We start from the raw sequence: 14699 nt of genomic DNA, 5'->3' as shown, positions 1-14699 counted from the left end.
TTCAACAAGGCCAAGTGCCGGGTCCTGCACTTCGGCCACAACCACCCCATGCAGCGCTACAGGCTTGGGGAAGAGTGGCTGGAAAGCTGCCCAGCGGAAAAGGACCTGGGGGTGCTGGTTGACAGCCGGCTGAACATGAGCCGGCAGTGTGCCCAGGCGGCCAAGAAGGCCAATGGCATCCTGGCCTGTATCAGAAATAGTGTGGCCAGCAGGAGCAGGGAAGTGATGGTGCCCCTGTACTCGGCCCTGGTGAGGCCGCACCTCGAACACTGTGTTCAGTTTTGGGCCCCTCGCTATAAGAAGGATGTTGAAGTGTTGGAGCGTGTCCGGAGAAGGGCAATGAAGCTGGTGAGGGGTCTGGACCACAAGTCTTATGAGGAGCGGCTGAGGGAACTGGGGTTGTTTAGCCTGGAGAAAAGGAGGCTGAGGGGAGACCTCATCACTCTCTACAACTACCTGAAGGGAGGTTGTAGCGAGGTGGGTGTTGGTCTCTTCTCCCAAGTAACAAGCGATAGGACGAGAGGAAATGGCCTCAAGTTGCTCCAGGGGAGGTTTAGATTGGATGTGAGGAAAAATTTCTTTACTGAAAGAGTGGTGAAACATTGGAACAGGCTGCCCAGGGAAGTGGTTGAGTCCCCATCCCTGGAGGTATTTAAAAGACGTGTAGATGAGGCGCTTAGGGACATGGTTTAGTGGGTGGTGGTGTTGGGTTGACGGTTGGACTCGATGATCTTAGAGGTCTTTTCCAACCTTAACGATTCTATGATTCTATATTATATATACTTAAAAAGTATATCACATATAACCTGTAGTAAGACATAAACATTATGGTTATATCCTAAGCACGGTATAATATAATATAAAAGATTACTTATTTTAGTTCCAAAATACATAAACCCAAATATGCAAATAATATACCCTTTGTTTCACCACTGGACTTGCTGATGAAGGAAAGGTAGGATCACACAGCCTATGACTTTCCAAAAACAAGTTTTGCCTTCTCCCTACCTCTGTTGACACACACACTCCAGAGCAGAAAGAAATGCATCTGCCAGACTGTTATGTTTTCAAATGATCTTCTGCTTAATTTTAGAATCAGAAACCGGAAACACACACTATGTATCGTCCCACTCAATATCTCACATGTTTTTGGTACATGAAAGCAACCACTTACCCTGGCCATTTGTTCTGCTAATTGTAGTCGTCCATCTAGTTCACGTCTGATCTGGGCTGCTTGCTCATCTCCATTATCCAACTCGGATAGAGAACAAAAATAAAGTTAACGATGAGAAAGATGCACTATATTTTAACTTTATAGCAAGCAATGTAGTTAAAAACAAAATAGAAATGAAATGCATCCTTTTCGTCTTAAAATCAGTGAAACACTAAGCAAATACATGGCTTTGAGTCTTACCAAGATGAAAGAAATGTAATGGCCACCAGTTACCCATGGCAGTCAGGGTCTCTGAAGGGTAGTCAGCATTCCCTTGAGTTTTTAATACTCAGGCTAAACAGAAGCAGCATTATTTCCTTATGAAAATAGCAGCTGAAAACATTTCTCCATGAAGCAGAAAACTGGACTGGCAGACTGGCTTAGGAAATGTTTGCAAGGAAATCTGCTCTTTGGTGCTGTGAATTCCTGCATAGGAACATATAGGTATACGGAAAGAAAACTGTGTGGCTATGCCTTCTAAGTATGGTATTATTTCACTCACATAGTTCTTTTCCCCACATATTGGCCAACTGCTCACATCAAGGGATATCCAATTTTTGAGCCTCCAATATTTGCATAGCTAGGGAATAGTCATGACTAAACGTCTGACTTCAGTCAGGGAGGTAAAGGGGAAGGACACATCTCTTCACCTCAACAGAACAGCGGGGTCTCAACAGAAAAGAGACTCCCCAACTCATTTTTCACCTGTTTACTTGTTAAGGGCAGTGGGGGGGAGTGTAGGTGAAGTGGGGCTTCACCTCATCGCACTGACCTGCACGGCTGGTTGAGAGGAAGAAGCATGAAGCATCTGGAAAAGATCAGGCACAACTTGCCTTCTTACCTGAATAAATGCCAAACAAGGACAAAGACGGAGCCCCAGTGGAGGGCGCTCTCTGTCCCTAGGGCTAACCACAGACACGATGCGACATGCTGATACGACCCTACTGCATTTAGTATGCGGCTAAGCTTTAAGGATACCTGAATTGCTCTTCACTAAAAAAAAATTAAATTGATTAGGGATGTAAACTGGCAAAAATTGGTTCTCTAATTAAATGTCATCTTCAGCTAAAGAACACACAATTAATTTGGTAAATGATTGATTACATTAAACTAAGCTTTTTAAGTAAGACCACTATTCAGTGCATCAGGCCAAATACATAACACCACCTCCTCTGCAACCCTCCTCAGCTAACTCCAGTAGATCTTATTGAACCAAGGCACTCTTGAAAATTAGGCATTTTTTCTTTCAAAATCCAATTTTAAAAAAGGAATAATTAAAAATACACTATCCAGTGCTTACAGGTCAATTACAGCATTATGTATAATGCAAATCTGACCACATTTAGCAACAGGATGAAAAATTTTCTACTGCTAGTACGAAAGCAATGACAGAACATGCAGTCTGTCACCTGTGCAATCTGGGTCTCACACGATCCTTGCAGGAACTGATCCAGACTACCAGAAAGCAAGAGAACAAAACCTGATGGCGTCCCTAAAAGAGGCTCAAATTTAAACTAGAGAGTAGAAGATGGATCACGTTCCAGACTGGAAGGGTCCTTCTGCTAAGTGTGTCTGTAAATCTGCTCCTAGTTTGACTGTGAGCATAAATGGCAAGAGCGTTCTTGATGAAAGCAAATATTTTAGGTTTTTAGAATACAATTACAGTATTTCAAATAAATTCCCAAATTTGTATTCTTCCATTTCTTAACAGAGTAAGAGACTGCTTATTGAACTTGTCACCAAGAATATTTCTAACTTCTGGTTTCCTTTGTATTATAACCACATAATTTTTGCAATTATTTTTGTTTAATCAGTATGAAAGTCAGTCTAATATGAAAAACAATTTTGTTTTCCTTTTTGGGCTAAGAGAAGGTCAACATTATTTTAATAATATATCCCATGACTTGAAAAATATCTGCTTGAAGGTAATTTTGATGACTGAATTTTGATTTCTGCAAAAAGGAGGGTGTGGGAGAGCAGAACGAAGCTAAAACTTTTTCCTGTGTCAAGGCACAACTTAAATGACTGCCTCTATTATTAACTCATTCGAAGAGGCAAAAGCTGTTGTTCAAAGACTGCTACTTAGTTACTTTTCCATTTAAAAAGCATATGAAATGATCATTTAAGTTAATGAAGGTGCAACCTGGTTTTGTAAATCTCAACATTTTTTCCTTAAGTATGCATTGCTTCTTATTATCCGTTTGTACTTTACTTAAAAATGTGCTGATTTCCCTACTTCTTATTTTTAAACTTCAGTCTTCTTCCTGAAATACTTACACATTTTAATGGCTTTGTTAATGTGTGTATGTAATGATGTTTTGTAAGGTGCGGAAAGAAGCTGAAGAGGTGAAACACCAAAGTATGCTGCTTTACTTATAGAAAAGAACCAAGGTAAGGATGACTGGTAGGTCATTCATGGCTGTCCTAATAAGTAAAGTTGTTGATATTAGTATTTTTGCAGTTTGCAAAATGAAGTGACAATGAGAAAGACAGTAACTTTGATACCATGTTCCATGCAAGGTCATTCTACTTCTTTTAAATCTAAAATCAACCAAATGCATGAAAAACAACTTTGCAAGCAAAGCAGTCAGCTATTATGAATGTGTAATCAATCATACTTGATATATCTACTGAATCTGAAGTGACAACAACAGTAAGACTGAGTAGATTTTGAAAATGCAGGTGGCATTTGGAATTTCTGAGTTGTGTCCACTTTTTTTACACAGGGAAGACACTTGATACAACCCACCGTATGGGTGGGAAGCAGTGACAAAGGTTAACATTAAGTGTACCCTCTTCCTTAATTCCTTATTCGTGGATCAAACCTGTACCCAAGACATCTGTGGAATACACAGTTATGACAACCACTGCAGTAATTTTCAAACTGTTAAATAAAAACCAGAAAAGCATATGACACTATGCACAGAAATTAATATAAATGTAACAATTCAGAATAGCAACTCAGATTCCTCTCAGTATTGCAACTGAAATTTGGTTAAAAAAAAAATCAGTAATTGGTAACCATGTAAAATTCAAGCAAAAAGTTTTGTTTTGGTTTTGTTTTTTAAAGAATAATTGGCATTTACACGGCATCACATAATGCTTCCCACCTTTAAATATAAAGGCATGTTTTTAAAAAAAACCTTAGAGATTATTTTAAAAGAGGGTACATATAAATTCTATTTAATAAAAACATTTCAGCTTTCTGCAATGGTAGTAATTATACATCATAGCTATTTACTGACTGCACCAACACTAGAGATGCTCCTCATGTTGCTTAAACCTCACATAACCAATTAGTCAGTATTTTAGCAGTGGGGAACCTCACTACAGAAGACTCTACACACAACAGAGACCTGTTTTCAGTATAAAATACACTAGAAGTCTTGACCAAACAAACCAATGGTTCCCCTAAATGCCATATATCTGGCCCCCAAAACTTGTAAAACCTAGGCAAAGACACCGACTCCCCTTTTGAGGGCTAGTTAATTCAGTAGGAAAATTCCCAACTGAGCTAGAGTATGAATAAGACAGCTGTGTCACTTGTGCCCTTTCTTTTTGCAAAGATGATTATATGGATTTTTAAAAGCTTCTTCAGAAAAAATCAGTAGTTATGAATGACTATGCTTGGGTGAATAAGAAGCTACTTTTTATTAAAAAAAAAAAAAGTGGTAGCTCATAATCTTTTTTTTCCCCAATGGTGTTATATAAAAACAGCTTTCTAAAATAAACCTGCCACCGTTAGACATCAAGCTATTAATTCGAAAATGTTTTTGTTCATTAATGCTTGAAGGTGCCTTTATTTTTTCTCACTCTGAAAAGGGCAATCATTTTTATTACAGACTTCTTTATTAGTAGAGATGGAGTGGGAACGTCCTCAATATGTAAGCTGCCCAACAAGTTTTATTAGAGGATGTTTTCAGTTGCTTATATAAGTGTCGACTTCTAAAAGACAGACTGAAGTTTTCTACTCCAAATTTCTGCTTTAACAGTTTCAACCAAAACACTCCATTGCTTCTGAAAAGGCCAGGGAAGACAATACACTGCTTTATCCATAATAAGAAAAATGGTCACCATCTTGCCAAAGAGCTCTAGCACCATCTTGCTTTGAAGTAAGGATCTGAAATTTAGCAGGGTCCCATCTGTGAAAATCGGCTCAACTCTGGCCAAGTTATGAACCTTTGAAAAATGAAGTTTGCAGCAGTAAGCTGCAAACAGCCACTACCAGAGGCTAAATCAGATTCAGCATTCAGACTCATCTTCAGGTCGTGCTGCTCTCTGTCTTGAATATGCATGGAGTCTACGTTCCTCAGATTATTTGCTCATTTAAGAAAGACTGTAAGCTTATCAGTTAAAAAAAAAAAATCACTATTTGGATCAACAGCATGATATCTTGCTTGACAAACTCTTGTGTAATTTGTGTGCCTAAACAGCACAGAACAGAAATACATCTGAATGAATTAATGTTTACGCATTTTAAAAGGTTGGAAAAGACTACATACTTTTTTATTTCTATTTAAATAATAACTTTAAAAAAAAATACTTAAAAGGCTGTAAAATATTTGTGTATTTTGGTGCAAAAGAAAAATGACACACTGGCAAAAAATCTTGTTAATGTGCAAGAGCAACTTAAGGTAAAAAAGGTACTAATGCTGCCAAGAGGTACTGCACTAAAGCCCATGGCGCTCATTTGCATTCCTCTACATACAAAGTAAGTCAGATATCCTTTGCCCAAGAAACAGGACCAGTTTGAGTATGGATGAGTACTGACTTGCTGCAAGTTATTGTTAGTTACTGTTACTCGGTTAGCTTCCCTGAAGCTTTCTAATTCACAGTAACATCAACATGAAATTAAATTTACCTGCCCACAGCAATATAAATTGCTCTACGTTTAATGACTAAATTGACAGTTCACATATCTTAGGACTTGCTCTTACTTCTGCAACACAAAATCCAAAGCTTTTTCACTCTGTGTGACAGTAATGGTTATTTTTTCTTGATAGCCACTTTTTGCCACACGTAACCAAGTCTGGGCCCTGCTGAGCTGACAGGTTATTTGTGGATGCCCACGTGAGGTAACCTGCAGGGTCCATCCCTGACTACTGTCTCGACAGCCCAGGCAGAAAACTGTCAACATACACCAAATGGAGTAAAGGGCTTGGATTAAAAGTGTTGTGATTATATAATGCAGAAAAAAATAGATTTCTGGAAGTAACTAATGGCATCCAGCAGCAAGGCTGGAAGAGAAAGCGAACACCAGAGAGGTCCTGGTGCTCAATTTTGGTTGTCAATCAATCAAGCAGCAAGCAGGCAGTAGGTGTAGCAGATGCAAATACCGGCGTTTTTCAGACCGTTGTCCTTGCTACTCTTATCTCTGACTCGAAAAAAAGGAGTTTTGCTTCAGAGAAACCTGCTGCCTCTAAGACCCACAGGATTCGTTCCCGTTCCTATCTTTACACAGGTGGAGTTGCTCTAAAGGAACAGACTGGGAAGAGATTAAAGGTGTCTGCAATTCTCGGCAGCGTTCAGCTGCTGTGCGCTGAACACAAACAGCCTGTGGAGATTCCCAAAGCTTCCCAAGCTTGTGAACCAAGATTAGCAGCTACATATATAAAAGTAGGAGGATCAACAACTTCCAAATCAGGTCGAAAACAGAGCGCCCAACTCCGGTCTATGACAGCAGACACTTTTGGACATGAATTCAACAGGACTTAACTTCTGAAAAACAAAACCGTGACAGAAGTAAATTGCTTCCTCTTCCTATAGGAGGAAAAAAACCAGATTTGATTAAAGGGTAGGATGTGTGAAGCTTTCTAAATGGCTTCTACTGGACCTTATCATAAACCTTCTGCCTCCTGTTTCACAGCAAGAAAGACACAGTAAAAGGAAAGAAAATGTAGTCACTCCTCTATTTCAGAGGAGGCTATGCTGTTTAGCTTAAATTTTAAAATCTTTTCTCTTCCTTGTGTATAGATTATATAGTGGATTAATTCAGATTGATAAAACAGATTAATAAAATGGTATTTAAAAACTGTTATGTTCTCCGCACCCTGCAAAATCCCTATCATGTATCACGCAAATGGCTGTGCTGATGGCTGACCCTGCCCGTGTGACGCTGAAATCCTGGGGATTTCCCACAGAACTTTGCAAAAGAAAAACTTTAAAAACTCAGTTCCTAAATCTTCCTCTCCCCTCTTCCCAACTCGCTCCTTTTCCCAGTCAACACACAAAAACAATAAAAAATTGCTAGATTGGGCAAATAAACTCAGAGATGGGCAAATAAACTTTGCTTCTATGTTGCATGTGCTCTAAGTGAAACTTAAGAGGAAGAATGTCAGAGAGAGAAAATCTGTTAATGGTTAAAATAAAGGGGGGAAAAAAGCACCTATTTTTGAAAGTCTCTCTCTTGTGGAATACCAGTATACATATTTTCAGCTAATTCTAAGTCAAAAGACAAACTCAGCAACCACTGAAAGCATTTCTACTTTCAATCTGTCTGCAGCAAGTAGACTTGTAAAAGCCTACAGGTCCAAAGCCTGTATGAGGTGTTCTAACAACTTTTCACGATGCACCATCAGGCCTCACAGCCTTTTCTTACCGATTTTGCTCTAATGGAGCACAATGAGATTGCCTTTCAGACAACTGGCCAAGCTGATCGCTCAGTTTTCCTGCAACACAGTGCCAGCAAAAAGCTCAAACGTCAGTTTGAATTAATTTGTTTTAATACAAATTCCTATTGACTACTATAACTTTTTTCTCTTTTTTTTTTTTTCGGGGGGAGAGCAACAGTTTTACAATAATTTAAATATCAAAATTAGGATGGAGAGGGTACAGATAAACAGAGCAAGCAATTAGCATATCACTTTCTCTGTAGCCAATATCGTTAACAACAAGTAATAATGCAGATAAAAAACAAAGCCAGTCAACTGTAAAATATTCTACAGTGACTTCTGTTGGATTAAAAAAAATAAAAAAAGAATAAAATCAATGTTTTCAAAAGCTGTGCCTGAGTACTTTCAAGGAGTCCATTAGATATAACACTTCACTCAATTTTCTTACAAGCTCTATACAACCTAAGATGATCAAAAAATTCATGCACAATCTCAGAGGGTCAGAGGTTATGGTCTCTGAAATATTTTTATAAAGTTCTGGACCTGCTTATGTAATTTCAATGTTGACTTGTATATGTACGACTGATTAAGGTGGGAAAAGACATAATTTATACTAATTGTACTAATTATACTGATACATATTGATTTGTAAAAAATGGTTATCATAAAAATATTAAAAACAAACCAAAACATAAAGTCAAGATTACTTTAATTAATTCAATGAAATAAAACAATTTCAAAGTTCACAAAAACAAAAGTGAAACCTACACAATTTTAAAATCTTGGACTTTTTTTTCAATCTGCCATTGGATGGCTTTCCATTCACTTCGGCAGTTTCCAAAATAATCAAAGCTGAGACTTTGATATGGCATTTCCTTGCACTCAAGCGCTGAAAACATTAGAAGAGCAGATTCGAGAGTTTCAGTACCAGTTGAAAAGTTCTCTCACAAATAGATTTCAGTTTGTTCAGGGACTACCAATACCAAGAACCCCAGGAAAACCTTCCATGAGACTTAAAAATAAACAGGAAAGGAAGCACATACAGTATTCAAGCCAATCAGAATATATGTAAAGGGAATAGTTAAAGTGTATTAAGGCCACTCAAAACTTAACATAGAGTATAAGTTCATAGGTCAAACTTTCACTGTACTTAGCCAACACTGTGAGAAGACATTTGAAGAATTAAATACACGCCATGTATTACTGAGAAAAACTCTAGCAAGAAGCAGTTTATTTTACACCGCAATGTGCAGATGTACAATGCAACTTTATTCAATGACTGTTTCCCTAGCAATCCCCTTTCATATTTGACTGCTATTAACCTTTTAGAGAAACTGTAACAAGTTAAATGCCTTTTATCAACAGCTAACTTGATTTAACTCGCCAGACAACCTTAGTCAAAATATGTCCCAAATGGGAAAGAATATCCAATCTTTAAAAATATGAGCTTCAAAGGATTCCTCAAATGCAACATATATTCTCTGTTTAATATTATCTTTACTGAAGAAAATAAAAAAATAAATTAATGGTTCAAAATATGTCCTAGCCCAAATTAAAATGTAGACCTCAATATTTTATTGCATATTTTCATCTACTGACTAGAACTGATACTTTACGAACAGGACACTTGGAAAAGTAGCACAAATGTCTTTGCATAATACGGAATGAGGTTTTTGTTTGCCTATTAGGATTTGAACAGACCACAGCACTCTTTTTATCTACATGGGCTGAGGAGAGAGTAGGGCTTCCCAGCCAGGATTTTCACTAATTTATATGCATGGGCTTTTCCACAACACACTGCCATATCATTGTTCTGCATTGATTGCCCAAAAGAAATATTTTTTCCATTTTATTTTAGGTCACTGATCTGAAATTAAAATTGGTGGTCTGCTAACCTAAATTCCAAGAGTTAAAAGATCTGTTTCTCTTCTTGGTCAAATCTTGACATGTAGTTTGTAAATAAATAAATCAAATTCAATAATGCACACAAATCACCTTTTTGCCTAGGTATTTGGATGATAACATTTGAAGAAAGTCTGCTAAGCCCTCATATTTACAGAGGAAATCACTCTGTCACAATACTGAATCTGCTACTAATTTTTCCTCTGATTTAATGCAAAGATAAAAGTTGAAGCTTTATTTGGTTCACAGAGGCTGTTAATTATACAGTGTGGGGTTTTAGTAAAAAAGATATACTGACCTAGATACAAATATTTTATTTATTTATTTATGTACAGCAGTCTGTTTAAGCATCAAGGAGAGAAAAATCAGTGTTTCTTGGATTGTATTTTCATGATAGCAGTTCTCTGTAAGTATTAGAGACTCTTTGCATAGCCTTAGAATTATTACTTGGACCTTACTACCAGCAGATTTTGAGAAGGAAAGACCCATTAAAAATAAAATTAAAAAAGAAAACGCCAAAATTAAAAAACAAAAAAAGAATTTTATTTTATTCACTATATAAATGGTTTTTCATTTCATATCAGTGTTGATACACTGTCACAAGCTTGTCCATAAATGCCATGATTCTGGTGCTCTTCTGACTTTCTCTGCAGTGAAGAGAATCAAGATGTATGAATTTTATGAATTGTATAAACACGGATATATATGTACACCGATTAGAATATTCACCAAGAACAGTTTCACTACATTGATGCCCTTTTCTGCAACTGCAGGCTCTTCAATCTTGCTTAGTTTCCTTGAACATTCACTTCATATTATTTTTGTAGCAGAGGCTCTGTTCTATAAAGCAGAGTCCCAGAACTGCAAACCATGACTCTTTCTCCAGTTATGTTTTGGTCTTGGCTGTAGCTCCACTTGCTTTCATAATGCAACTACAACCCACTTGTTACACAAATGGCCCCTACTCAAAGAGTCTAGATAAAAAGAGCAGGAAATTTAAGTATCCCTCTAGTTGTATATATCTAGTGGCCATCGTGGACAGTGAAAACTGTATACATGTAACCCTTTGCATGAGTCTTGCTTGTTTGTTGTCAGAGTGGTTCATATCCCACAGTTCTTACTCTGATGCATGCTTAAAAGTAATATGGCTGTTGCCTTCATGAGCACTATCTTCATGCACTTTCCACTAGGTAAACCATCAAGCTTTAAATAATAAAACTAAAAGCAATTCATTTAGTTTATCCTATTTTTACCTATATTGCATTTATAAATTGTTCCAAAAAAAGTCTAAGAAGAATCTATTTACTTTAAGCTTAATGCAAGCCAAGACCCTTGGCTTTCCCAAGGAAACGATGGGCAGAGATGCAATAAAGCCTGCATAAAACAAGACAGATTATTTGTTTTAAAGCTTAAAAGCGTATACAGACAATCAAAAGAAACTGAGGCTAGCAAACTGATAGAACATTTAGTTTACAGAAGCCATTCCACGCCTACAAATCAGTGCTATAAGAATTTTAAAAAAGAAAGAATTATAAATCATGCTTTATTCTAAATTGCTCACTTTACAAACTACTGGCTTACATCTTTTTTTGGCATTTTGACCAATCTCATAAAATAATGCTAGTCTTCAAATAATAAAATATATAATTATACATATGTATAATTCCTGTTTCATCCCCCAAATTTTAAAGGAAATACCTTCCTATTTTCTCTCTGGATTATACAATCATCTTGCATGCAACAGACATAAGAAACACCCTGTTAGATCAGGCAAATAGTCCATCCAGCCCAGAATTGTGTGTGTGACAGTGACAGCTGCCGAGGTTATTTAGGGAAAATGCTGGAGCTCAGTTGTTCTCTGAAGTGCATTACTCTAATGATAGTCGTGGAGCCCGAGGAAGTGAGAGGGATGTTAGAGGGTACATCCAGGCCTAGTCCTATTAGCATCAATGTATGGACCTGTTCTCCAGGAACTCATCCAAACCCTTTTGAACCTTCTGCTGCTCTCTGCCCTCATTGCTCCCCACGACAAAACGTTCTGGAAGTTCTCCAAAAGCCAGATAAGGAAGTGTTGCATCCATTTTAAATATCCTACAAACTTCCTTGAGTGTACCAGTTTCTAGTGGTGTGGCATTTAGTGAGTGGAGGTACACATTCACCTTGGCCACTGCCTTCATAACTTTGTAAACCTCAACCATACTCTTCCCCGTCAACCTTCTCACCTCCAGACTGAAGAGCTTCAGCCCTTTCAGTCTCTCCTCAAAAGGCATCTGTTCCATGATTTTCAATGCCACCCTTTAGTCCTCATTGACCTCCCCTATATCCCTGAGATGGAGAGACCAAAGCTGCACACAATACTCAACATATGGGCATAAGAAGGTTATATACAGCAGGAAAACGATGCTACTGTTGCACACAGAACTAATGATTTCACCACAGGAAAACCCAAGGTGTCTTTCTCGAGCTGTAACTGCCCATGCTCAGTTCAGCATCCTGTGGGCGTGAGCTAGTTAATTTGTCCTCTGATGTATGACCTTACATTTAGCTACATTGGAACTTATCTGTCACACTTTTGCCCGTGCGGTTTTGTGAGGTCCTTCTGGAGTTCCCCGCAACTAGAGCAAAATTAGAGTACCCAAAACAGTTTAGTAACATCTGTAAACTCTGAGATTTCCCTTACACTGCCTTCTCCAGGACATTCATGAAGATGTTGAATAAAGATGCAACACTTCTAAATAAATTGAATCAGACGGAAACAACACTTAAGCTCTCTAGGAATCAATCAAAAGGAAAACAGAAGAAACCTTCCCCTAGAACCTCCTTCTAAAATATCAAGACTGCACCATAAAAACACTACCATCAGGCCTTGGATATTTATTACAGAACTGGTCATTCAGAAAGAAGTGTCATGGGCTGATGACAAGTCAACCCATTGGCTGTTTAAGAACAGCACCATTTTTAAATTTTAAATCAACATTAAACTCCAGAAGTGACATTAGGATGACTAGAATCACATTAGGATCCACATTATTAGCTTAGTAGTGGGCTATAGAAGAGAAAAAAAAATGTTAGCACAGCTCAAAAGTGTTACTACAAGCAATGGAAATTTCTGCCTCTCATTCTCTTGGCATTTGTGACAATCGCACAGATTGGTAGCCAAAACCCAGGTTTGCCCTTCTTTCTGGTCGAGACTACAATATTCAACCACCTCTGCTGGACAGGATGAAAACCCCAGGAAAGCATATTGTGCTGAGAGAGAAGGAAGGAGAATAATGGCAGGTTCTTACTATTTACAGATCTAATCATTCTGAATATTAAGAAGATAAATCAAAGATGTGGATGCAAAGCATTATTCTTTTATTAACAGGAATGGAAAAATTAAGATCTGTAATATGTCATACTGTAAACATATTTTCTCCAACTGTATCTTGTTTTTCACATCCGTATATTGGAGTTCAGAGATGCTGTCAAGACAGACTACACACTCATCACAGCACTGTGTCTTCCACAACGTAAAAGTCAAACTCTTGCATTGTTGCTAACTATGCAAAACGCCTCCTCCCCCATCTTTGCAACACAAAATCATAAATATCCATACACAAAAGAGTTTAACTTTTAGTTATTTTCCACTCAAGTCTTTGCCTTGTTATTTGTATGGGTGTTCTTCCTACAGCTAGTCAGTGAAAAAAGCTTCACAGCTATGCATAGAGCCTACTGTACCATCCAAATAAAGTATCTTTTAAGTCAGAAACCTAGGATCCCTAGGTAATCAATGGAGAGACAGAGAAGCCTCCGGAGAGTTATTAAAAGCAGTTAACTTAAGCAGTTATCTACACGCCTACCATAAATACTGCGGAGGTAACACTGGTAATCTCTGGTAAGATGATCAAAGAAATGGGTGTTCTTATTCTCCCTCTCACCTTCCCCCGGATCCTGCTGAAATAGACATTGGCTGTCTCCTTCAATACAAGTTGCTTTCAGGTTCTGGCTAGGGAATACCCTCCCACATCCACCCTAACCAGGAAGCGATGGGCCTTAAAAGAGCTATGACTCATGTCCTGATCCTCCTTAGAAAAACCCTTCCGCCCTCCTCCTCTCCCACCACCTGCAGAGAGATTACCATATCCACGACAACCCAAAGATTCACATGCAAACCTTGGTGGTACATGCATATTTATGTCCTGTAATACTAAATGGGCTCACAGTGTTTTATATTTTCCTAAAATTATCCTTGCTTCAGAAGGAAATCCCCTCTCTTTTTGCTTACCCTCCTCACTCTCCAAAAATATCATGCAGAATGTTTTCTTGCCTTATTAATCACTGATTAGATTTTCTTTGGAGTGTTGAAACCAAAGAGAATATATGCAATTAGGGCAATAAATGTTAATGAGCATTGCATTAAGTAAGCAAACCCACCTTGAATGTCATGCCAATATTTTTCCCCAAATAATTATATGTGGCTGACTTAACTAGATAGAAAACTTAAAATTCAGGCTGACAAGTCACAATTGAAACACTGATTTATCACAGATTTTCAAAAAACTGTATATGATGTTGCTTTCAAAATGCACCATGCAAAAAAACCACCCCAGACCAAAACACTCAGTTGCATATAAACAATTCTTCTTTCAAATGGGCAAGATGTTTTTATGTAGTTGAAAGTCTGCATTTGTATTTAAATATATACATCTGAGCATTTAAATAATATTATTTTTAAAAAACAGCTAATAATTTCTTCAAGAAAAACTATTTAAGAAAATCATGGGATAGAAATATATACTACTGAAGTTGTTTGTAAATATGATGAAGAGAAGCTAGGAGATGACAGAAATGGAATCCCATTTTATCCCTTTCTGTTCAACACCATAGCATCAGCTGGAGAATGTTCTGTACTGCTACCTTTTTCTAGAAGTCAGTGGTATTGGTGGTGATACCCATCCATAAAAACAAAAATCCCAAATAGTTGAGTAAGG

The 14699-nt window shown here is 37.7% G+C and overlaps 1 protein-coding gene across 12 annotated transcripts in view; it reads right to left on the bottom strand.

The window, feature by feature from the left end:
• CADPS2 (calcium dependent secretion activator 2) overlaps window positions 1-14699 on the bottom strand; it is a 340428-nt gene that overhangs the window by 191036 nt on the left and 134693 nt on the right. For all 12 annotated transcript variants that reach the window (XM_076329917.1, XM_076329928.1, XM_076329958.1 and 9 more), the window contains one exon: window positions 1175-1255. In XM_076329917.1, coding sequence (XP_076186032.1) covers window positions 1175-1255 — 81 coding nt within the window. The remainder of the gene's footprint in view (window positions 1-1174; window positions 1256-14699) is intronic.

The sequence above is a fragment of the Aptenodytes patagonicus genome, chromosome 1, assembly GCF_965638725.1.
Source record: "Aptenodytes patagonicus chromosome 1, bAptPat1.pri.cur, whole genome shotgun sequence".
NCBI classification, from domain to species: Eukaryota; Metazoa; Chordata; class Aves; order Sphenisciformes; family Spheniscidae; genus Aptenodytes; species Aptenodytes patagonicus.
The sequence above is the reverse complement of the archived record's forward strand: the minus strand, read 5'-3'. Positions and strand labels throughout refer to the sequence as shown.